Source organism: Ranitomeya imitator, chromosome 3 (genome assembly GCF_032444005.1).
Source record: "Ranitomeya imitator isolate aRanImi1 chromosome 3, aRanImi1.pri, whole genome shotgun sequence".
In the NCBI taxonomy this organism is placed as follows: Eukaryota; Metazoa; Chordata; class Amphibia; order Anura; family Dendrobatidae; genus Ranitomeya; species Ranitomeya imitator.
Genome location: NC_091284.1, coordinates 794,930,725 through 794,941,194, shown reverse-complemented (window position 1 = coordinate 794,941,194; position 10,470 = coordinate 794,930,725). Strand labels below are relative to the sequence as shown.

Below are 10,470 nucleotides of genomic sequence, written 5' to 3'. Positions count from 1 at the left end.
TTACTTGTGCAGCACAATGTACTGTAAATAATTAGACACATTTGTTATTCGGTTGTGTGGAAAAGCTGGGTGACAAGACAGTGGCACTGTAATGTAACCAGCTTTCCCTGAAAAAGAATGAACATTATACAGTGAAAGAAGAAGGATTTTCAGAATCACTCTGGTGTTTTCCTTATTCTAGCTGGTGAATGCGTAAAGCTCGTTGTGTCGTTTACCAAATTGCGCTAATTAAGAACAAGTGCGTTCTCTTCAGATTAGAAATTAGCTGTAAGTTTCGCTCTTTTTTTTTTTTTTCTTTATAGTGATGATTGGATCCAGGCGGGAGAGTTGGCGTTGCTTCTGCAGCTCTCTATCCTGCGGTCTGCTGGGCTTTCAGAAGGAAATCGGAAGGTTCCTCAAGTGTTTTTTTGCATCTCTTCAAATAAAAGATGATGCCCCTGTGTGCCGCTGCACTGATCTTCTGCCACCTTGTTTTCCGTAGAGGAGAAAGCACGATGACCGAGGAATATTCCATCCCTGCCGCAAAGGTAAATCAATCTGATCTGTCTGCAAAACTAACAAGTCATCATTCCGCAATTCGGCATAGATACGTGCAGAAAATCATTTGTAAATATGGCTTATTTAGTTATGATCCTCACTTATGTGGCGCCATTAATTCCACAGGCGGCACCATGCTTACATAAAGCACATAATGTTATATCGACTTGTATTTAGCTAGTATATGGCAGTATTATTTTTTATTTTTACATTATTTTCCACGTGGAATATTTGGACATTGTGGTCACATTCGACAATTCATGACGGCCTTTTATTATTGTTTGTGTTTGTTTGTTTTTGCAATTCTAGCTATGATTTTATCATGTTTTACTTATTTTCCCTTCTAAAACATTCATCTCCAATTTTTTTTGTGTGGTTTCCATGGGCTATGCTCCTGTCCTGGTAGTGATGTGTGACGATGGTACTTTTTTTTTATCTCTAAAACTAAAATAAACATCTACGTCATTATAAAAAATAGTCATAGACGTGCAGAAGTGCCTTATGTATGAGCACAGTTTTCATAAAGAGACAGACATTGCATATACTGTACAGTGGGTACAGAAAGTATTCAGACCCCTTTAAATTTTTCACTCTTTGTTTCATTGCGGCCATTTGGTAAATTCAAAAAAGTTCACTTTTTTCTCATTAATGTACACTCTGCACCCCATCTAGACTGAAAAAACAGAAAAACTGAAATATCACATGGTCATAAGTATTCAGACCCTTTGCTCAGTATTGAGTAGAAGCACCTTTTGAGCTAGTACAGCCATCAGTCTTCTTGGGAATGATGCAACAAGTTTTTCACCCCTGGATTTGGGGATCCTCGGCCATTCTTCCATGCAGATCCTCTCCAGTTCCTTCAGGTTGGATGGTGAACATTGGTGGACGCCATTTTCAAGTCTCTCCAGAGATGCTCCATTGGGTTTAGGTCAGGGCTCTGGCTGGGCCGGTCAAGAATGGTCACAGAGTTGTTCTGTAGCCGCTCCTTTGTTATTTTAGCTGTGTGCTTAGGACTATTGTCTTGTTGGAAGGTGAACCTTCAGCCAAGTCTGAGGTCCAGAGCACTCTGGAAGAGGTTTTCATCCAGGATATCTCTGTACTTGGCCGCATTCATGTTTCCTTCAATGACAACCAGTCGTCCTGTCCCTGCAGCTGAAAAACACCCCCATAGCATGATGCTGCCACCACCATGTTTCACTGTTGGGATTGTATTGGTCAGGTGATGAGCAGTGCCTGGTTTTCTCCACACATACCCAGGGCCGTATTTGCCACTAGGCACTTGAGGGCACGTGCCTAGGGCGGCAGGATGCGGGGGGGCGCAATTGAGCAAGGTTTTTTTTTTTTTTTTCTATAAAAGTCTGGGGTCAAGTGCCCGCCCCCCCCTCCTGCCTCCCTCCCGCCCTCCTTCCCCCGCCCTCCCTGAAGACGTCATACTCACCTTCCTCCAGCGATGGCTGCAACTCCGTCTCACCGTCCTGTCTTCAGCGGTCACGTGGTACCGCTAATTAAAGGTGATGAATATGCGCATATTCATCACCTTAATTAGCGGTACCACGTGACCGCTCATACAGGAAGGAAGACGCTGCAGAGATGCCGGGAAGTTCTGCGCTGTGCGGTGAGAGAAAGGTGAGTATGACAGGGTTATATAATGGGGGGTCGGGTGTATAGTGGGGGTGGGGTATATATTGGTTACACCTTGGGGTGAGCTGAGTGATCTCTGGCACCTGTAGGCTCTGTCCGCAGTGTGCGGGGGGCTGTCGCGATCTCCGGTCACTCACACATACACCCGCAGCTGCAGGTATCGGGTGTGCAGTGTGCAGGGCGCTCAGCAGCTTCTCCTCGTCCAGATCCGGCAGTGACGCTGCATCCTTCCCGGGGACAGGAGCCGGGAGCCCGGCCGGAAGCTCCATGTGTCTCCATATGTCTCCGCTCCTCAGTGGCCAACATCATTACCGGCAGGAGGCGCCACCCTGCGGGTGTGAGAGGAGGAGGCGGCGGGTCACCGGGTCACAGAGATAAGGAACGTGGGATCCAGGCACCTGCACCTGTCTGTATATATATGTGTGTCCTGTGTATATATGTCCTGAGTATATAGATATATGTGTCCTGTATATATATATATATATATATATATGTGTGTGTCCTGTGTATATATATGTCCTGAGTATATAGATATATGTGTCCTGTATGTATGTGTGTCCTCTGTATATATGTCCTGAGTATATAGATGTGTCATGTATGTATGTGTGTCTCCTATGTATATATGTCCTGAATATATAGATATGTGTGTGTCCTGTGTATATATGTCCTGAGTATATAGCTGTGTCCTGTATATATGTGTGTGTATATATGTCCTGAGTATATAGATATGTGTCCTATATATATGTGTGTGTCCTGTGTATATATGCCCTGAGTATATAGATATGTGTCCTGTATATATATATGTGTCCTGAGTATATACAGTTAGGTCCATATATATTTGGACAGAGACAACATTTTTCTACTTTTGGTTATAGACATTACCACAATGAATTTTAAACAAAACAATTCAGATGCAGTTGAAGTTCAGACTTTCAGACTTTCATTTGAGGGTATCCAGATTAATATTGGATAAAGGGTTTAGGAGTTTCAGCTCCTTAACATGTGCCACCCTGTTTTTTAAGGGACCAAAAGTAATTGGACAGATTCAATAATTTTAAAGAAAATGTTCATTTTTAGTGCTTGGTTGAAAACCCTTTGTTGGCAATGACTGCCTGAAGTCTTGAGCTCATGGGCATCACCAGACGCCGTGTTTCCTCCTTTTTGATGCTCTGCCAGGCCTTCACTGCGGTGGTTTTCAGTTGCTGTTTGTTTGTGGGCCTTTCTGTCTGAAGTTTAGGCTTTAACAAGTGAAATGCTGCTCAATTGGGTTGAGATCAGATGACTGACTGGGCCATTCAAGAATATTCCACTTCTTTGCTTTAATAAACTCCTCGGTTGCTTTGGCTTTATGTTTTGGGTCATTGTCCATCTGTAGTATGAAACGACGACCAGTCAGTTTGGCTGCATTTGGCTGGATCTGAGCACACAGTATGGCGGCTCTGAATACCTCAGAATTCATTCGGCTGCTTCTGTCCTGTGTCACATCATCAATAAACACTAGTGACCCAGTGCCACTGGCAGCCATGCATGCCCGCGCCATCACACTGCCTCCGCCGTGTTTTACAGATGATGTGGTATGCTTTGGATCATGAGCTGTACCGCGCCTTCACCATACTTTTCTCTTTCCATCATTCTGGTAGAGGTTGATCTTGGTTTCATCTGTCCAAAGGATGTTCTTCCAGAACTGTGCTGGCTTTGTTAGATGTTTTTAGCATAGTCCAGTCTAGCCTTTTTATTCTTGATGCTTATGAGTGGCTGCACCGTGCAGTGAACCCTCTGTATTTACTTTCCTGCAGTCTTCTCTTTATGGTAGATTTGGATATTGATACGCCGACCTCCTGGAGAGTGTTGGTCACTTGGTTGGCTGTTGTGAAGGGGTTTCTCTTCACCATGGAGATTATTCTGCGATCATCCACCACTGTTGTCTTCCGTGGGCGCCCAGGTCTTTTTGCATTGATGAGTTCACCAGTGCTTTCTTACTTTCTCAGGATGCACCAAACTGTAGATTTTGCCACTCCTAATATTGTAGCAATTTCTCAAATGGGTTTTTTTCTGTTTTCGCAGCTTAAGGATGACTTGTTTCACCTGCATGGAGAGCTCCTTTGACCGCATGTTTACTTCACAGCAAAACCTTCCAAATGCAAGCACCACACCTCAAATCAACTCCAGGCCTTTTATCTGCTTAATTGAGAATGACATAACGAAGGGATTGCCCACACCTGTCCATGAAATAGCATTGGAGTCAATTGTCCAATTACTTTTGGTCCCTTTAAAAACAAGGCGGCACATGTTAAGGAGCTGAAACTCCTAAACCCTTCATCCAATTTTAATGTGGATACCCTCAAATGAAAGCTGAAAGTCTGAACTTCAACTGCATCTGAATTGTTTTGTTTAAAGTTCATTGTGGTAATCTCTATACCCAAAATTAGAAAAATGTTGTCTCTGTCCAAATATATATGGACCTAACTGTAGATATGTGTCTTGTATATATGTGTGTGTGTGTGTGTGTATATGTCCTGAGTATATAGATATATGGGTCTTGTATATATGTCAGGGAGGAGGATGGGGGAGCCATGGACGCAGGGTGAGAGGATGGGGGAGCCATTGACGCAGGGTGAGAGGATGGGTGAGCCATGGACGCAGGGTGAGAGGATGGGGGAGCCATGGACGCAGGGTGAGAGGATGGGGGAGCCATGGACGCAGGGTGGGACGATGGAAGAGCCATGCACGGAGGATGGGGGAGCCATGCACGCAGGGTGTGACGATGGAAGAGCCATGTACGGAGGATGGGGGAGCCATGCACGCAGGGTGGGACGATGCAAGAGCCATGCACGGAGGATGGGGGAGCCATGCACGCAGGGTGGGACGATGGAAGAGCCATGCACGGAGGATGGGGGAGCCATGCACGCAGGGTGGGACGATGCAAGAGCCATGCACGGAGGATGGGGGAGCCATGGACGCAGGGTGAGAGGATGGGTGAGCCATGGACGCAGGGTGAGAGGATGGGGGAGCCATGGACGCAGGGTGAGAGGATGGGGGAGCCATGGACGCAGGGTGGGACGATGCAAGAGCCATGCACGGAGGATGGGGGAGCCATGCACGCAGGGTGGGACGATGGAAGAGCCATGCACGGAGGATGGGGGAGCCATGCACGCAGGGTGTGACGATGGAAGAGCCATGCACGGAGGATGGGGGAGCCATGCACGCAGGGTGGGACGATGGAAGAGCCATGCACGGAGGATGGGGGAGCCATGCACGCAGGGTGGGACGATGCAAGAGCCATGCACGGAGGATGGGGGAGCCATGCACGCAGGGTGGGAGGATGGGGGAGCCATGCACGCAGGGTGGGGGAGCCATGGATGCAGGGTGGGAGGATGGAGTATAAATATGGAGTATAAATACTGGGCCCTATAGGGGGGACACATTGTAAGAGGACAGTGTGAAGAGAGGTCCGGTATGGAAAGGGGAGGTCAGTGTGAAGAGCATGAACCATAAGAGGGACAATGTGGGGGTCATATTTTATGCAGACAATATAATGAGGGGCAATATTTTATTCAGGAGCATTATAATGACACTTGTATCTTTAAGGGCATCATGTGGAGATTTTCTGCAAAAGAGCGGAGAAGATGGAAGTCTGCAGAGACGTCTGTGAATGAGAAAACTCATCATGGGGTCTGGACAAGATGAAGAAAAGAAGGAGAACGACTCCAGAGACAACATCATCTATAAGGCACCTGGATGTAAATGTTATTTCTGATACTAACTAACTCTCTTGTTTTTATTTATATTAGGAGCATTAAAGGGGATGTCCAGGTTTGTGATGAGGCTGCAGTTATTCTTTGTGACTGCAGAATTCTGACTTCTCACAGTGCTCTGCACACTGTCAGGACTCTCTCGTGCTGGCGATTTAGATACATTCGGTCACGTGCTGACTAGATATGTGTGGCCTCACTTAATGGAAATGAACTGAGCGAGGTCGGCACGTCTAGTCGGAATGTGGTCAGAAGTATACAAATCGCATACTTGTGCTGACATGACTGTCCACCGGCAAGGGAGAATCCTAAAAGTGTGCAGTGCATGAGTTGTGAGAATTCAGAAGCTGCGATGTCAGGATTCAGCTCTGCAGGTTCCAGCAGTCGTCACATGGACACTTCACTCATATGCGATTTTCATACTTCTGGTCCTGTGACATCGAGCTTCTCTTCTGCTTCTCTCAGTTTTTCACTGAACATTGAGAGCATTAGGGAGAAGAGCTCGTGGGTACATGACTAAGTGTGCAAATCGCATATGTCCTTGGCGGAGGGGAGGCACCAAAATGGATTCTTGCCCCTGGTGCCAGAAACCCTAGATACACCTCTGCCGGTATGCCACTGCGAGCGGTGATTACCGGGTCCGGTGGAGGGAGGTCTGTGCACAGGCAGTGAGGCAGGGACTAAGGGTGTGCACAGAGAGAGAATGGAGACCCGGAGATTGCCCGTCCTAGTCTACGCTGTAGCCTGCAGCAGAGGCGTAGCTAGAGCTTTTGCCGCCCGGGGCTGTTCCCGAGTTTGGCGCCCCCCCCCCCATCCCCCCCCAGCTCAATACACACAAAGGTTACCAAAAATGGTTTTCCTGTTTTGTAGAACTTAAACTGGGCCTAATGGTGTCATCCCCACATGCCACACCTGTGACTTAATACCACCACACCATGACCAGGCCACATAGTGACCGAATAATACTACATACAAGGGACAAATACCACCGCACCATTTCCAGACCACATATTACCACCACATAGTGACTGAATACTACAATACTGATCAGTAATAAAAAAAAAACACAATACTATCACCATAAGTGCCAGTATTCACAGGAGATCTGTACTTAGTATGCAGTGTCTGTGTAGAGGTAATACAGAGATCACTGGTGACATTATACACAGGACCTCTATATAGTATACAGTGTATAGTGTCAGTGTATAGGTAACACTGACTCACCAGTGACGTCTCTAGGTGAAGTCCTTCATCTTTCATCCAGCACAGACCGCCATCATTCCTTCCAGCCAGGACTCGTTTCTGCAGGAAATAACACAGTTATCTCGAGCTCCGCTTGCAGAACACATTACTTAATTTTTCACAACTTCTACATTACACCACATGAAGAAAAAAAGGTGATATAGTGTCACTCTGCACAGTAACAGGACCGCCCCCCCATTTAAAACAGTATACTCAAAAAATAAAATAAATACATCACTGCAGTAACAATATCCCTTAATTATTCCCCACCCTGGCCCCGTTTATCTCATTCCTGGCTCCAGCCATATGTTGTCGTATCCTGCCCTCATGAGTATCCATTCTACCCCATATGATCTCCCCATCCTGCCCCACCAGCCTCCATCGTATCCGTCCTGCCCCATGATCCAATCCTGCCCCGTGTCTCCAATCATGCCCCGTATCTACATTCTGCCCATGCCTCAAGTCCTGCCCCCAGTGTGTCCAGCATATTACCCCCATGTTGTCCAGCAATCTGCCCCAGTGTGTCCAGCATATTACCCCCAGTGTGTCCAGCAATCTGCCCCAGTATGTCCAGCATATTACCCCCAGTGTGTCCAGCAATCTGCCCTCAGTGTGTCCAGCAATCTGCCCCAGTGTCCAGCCTTTCCCCAGTGTGTCCAGCAGTCTGCCCCAGTGTGTCCAGCATATTACCCCCAGTGTCCAGCATTGCCCCAGTGTGTCCAGTATATTACCCCCAGTGTGTCCAGCAATCTGCCCCAGTGTCCAGCATTGCCCCAGTGTGTCCAGAAGTCTGCCCCAGGATCTCCAGCATTGCCTCAATGTGTCCAGAAATCTGCCCCAGGGTCTCCAGTATTGCCCCAGTGTGTCCAGCAATCTGCCCCAGGGTCTCCTGTATTGCCCCAGTGTGTCCAGCAATCTGCCCCATAGTCTCCTGTATTGCCCCAGTGTGTCCAGCAATCTGCCCCATGGTCTCCTGTATTGCCCCAGTGTGTCCAGCAATCTGCCCCATGGTCTCCTGTATTGCCCCAGTGTGTCCAGCATTCTGCCCCATGGTCTCCAGCATTGCCCCAGCCCCAGACAGTCAGAAATAAAGAAAAAAAAAAAAAAGTAAAATCCTCACCTCTCCCGTTCCCAGCGCAGGTCCGGTGCAGTCAGCGTCTCTCCGGCTCTGCGACGCTCAGGACAGAGAGGCAGAGCGGCGCGCACAGTAGTGACGTCATCGCGCCCTCTGCTCTGAGACGTCGCAGAGTCAGAGGACGCTGAAGCCACAGGAACCAGGAGAGGTGAGTATTAGAGCGGGGGGCGGGGGTGGGGGGAGCTGGCCCTGGTCGTGGCGGCGGACGGCGCCGCCCGAAGATTTAAAGGGGCGTCTTTTTTTTTTTTTTAATCTTCTTCTCCTGCAGCGCCGGCCGCCCCCAGCATTGTGCCGCCCGGGGCGGACCGCCCCCCCCGCACCCCCCTTCCTACGCCACTGGCCTGCAGCCTCATTATCATAGGAATATGTCAGTTAATTGTTTTTCTAAAGCTTTATAGTGTAGTTTTAGGTCAGAGAGGGATGGTGAGGGATGAGCTAGCAAGGTGCAGGGACAGGTAGTGATGGCTACTTGTGGACATGTGCGGAAATTGCAGTTTTGCACTTGCGGTGAGACAAAAAACCAATGCTAGCAGCATTTTTTTTCTATTGCTGCAAGTACCACATTTGCCGGATCGCGGGAAAACCGCAAGTACCGCACATGTCCTCAAGTCTCATAGGGAATGTATGAGGCCGAACGCAGTGTTGCCGTTAAGTGATCCCTTACGCGGCAGATGCAGAAAAACTTCCAGATCTGCTGCAAAAGGCGACTTTAACATCAGCGATTATTGCAGCCAAAGTCACTGCCGATAGTGTCATACTCACCAAAGGGGAGGCAGCACTAAAAGTGCCTAGGGCAGCAGAAACTCTAAATACGGCCCTGCACATACCGCTTAGAATTATCACCAAAAAGGTCTGTATTCATCTCATCAGACCAGAGAATCTTATTTCTCATAGTCTGGGAGTCCTTCATGTGGTTTTTTTTAGCAAACTCTATGCGGCTTTCATATGTCTTGCACTGAGGAGAGGCTTTCATTGCACCACTCTGCCCTAAAGGCCCGACTGATGGAAGGCTGCAGTGATAGTTGACTTTGTGGAACTTTCTCCCATCTCCCTACTGCATCTCTAGAGCTCAGCCACAGTGATCTTGTAGTTTTTCTTTACCTCTCTCACCAAGGCTCTTCTCCCACGATTGCTCAGTTTGGCCAGGTCTAGGAAGACTTCTGGTGGTCCCAAACTTCTTCTATTTAAGGATTATGGAGGCCATTGTGCTCTTAGGAGCCTTGAGTACTGCAGAAATTCTGTTGTAATCTTGGCCAGATCTGTGCCTTGCCACAATTCTGTCACTGAGCTCCTTGGCCAGTTCCTTTGACCTCATGATTCTCATTTGGTCTGACATGCACTGTGAGCTGTGAGGTCTTATATAGACAGGTGTGCGCCTTTCCAAATCAAGTCCTATCAGTTTAATTACACACAGCTGGACTCCAATGAAGGAGTAGAACCATCTCAAGGAGGATCACAAGGAAATGGACAGGATCAGGCTTAAATATGAGTGTCTGAGCAAAGGGTCTGAATACTTATGATCATGTGATATTTGAGTTTTTCTTTTTAATTAAATTTGCACAAATTTCTACATTTCTTTTTTTTCTGTCAAGATGGGGTGCAGAATGTACATTAATGAGAAAAAAATGAACTTTTTTGAATTTACCAAATAGCTGCAATGAAACAAAGAGTGAAAAATTTAAAGGGGTCTGAATACTTTCCATGCCCACTGTATATTTAAATCAATAGATCTTGGAAGAAAAATAAACTCCATAATTGGATGTGTTTATCTTAGCACAGGAACATTTTTTTAATCTTATAAATGTGCCCCTGCTGTGTACTGTGTAATGGCCGTGTCTGACCGTGAAGGAACATGGTCTGATCCTACCACAAGTCCTGGGCAGGAGAAGGGGAAGTACGCTGCTCAAAAAAAAAAAGGGAAAACTTAAACAATATAACTCCAAGTAAATCAAACTTCTGTGAAATCAAACTGTCCACTTTGGAACCAACACTGATTGACAATCAATTTCACATGCTGTTATGCAAATGGAGTAGACAACAGATGGAAATTATTGGCAATTATCAAGACACACTCAATAAAGGAGTGGTTCTGCAAGTGGGGACCACAGACCATATCTCAGTACCAATGCTTTCTGGCTGATGTTTTGTCACTTTTGAATGTTG

The 10,470-nt window shown here is 47.0% G+C and overlaps 1 protein-coding gene across 1 annotated transcript in view; it reads left to right on the top strand.

The window, feature by feature from the left end:
- The first annotated feature begins 494 nt into the window (after positions 1 to 494).
- ANGPTL5 (angiopoietin like 5) overlaps positions 495 to 10,470 on the top strand; it is a 62,103-nt gene continuing 52,127 nt past the window's right edge. The window contains exon 1 of the mRNA XM_069759917.1: positions 495 to 527. Within this exon, the coding sequence (XP_069616018.1) occupies positions 495 to 527 (33 nt within the window). The remainder of the gene's footprint in view (positions 528 to 10,470) is intronic.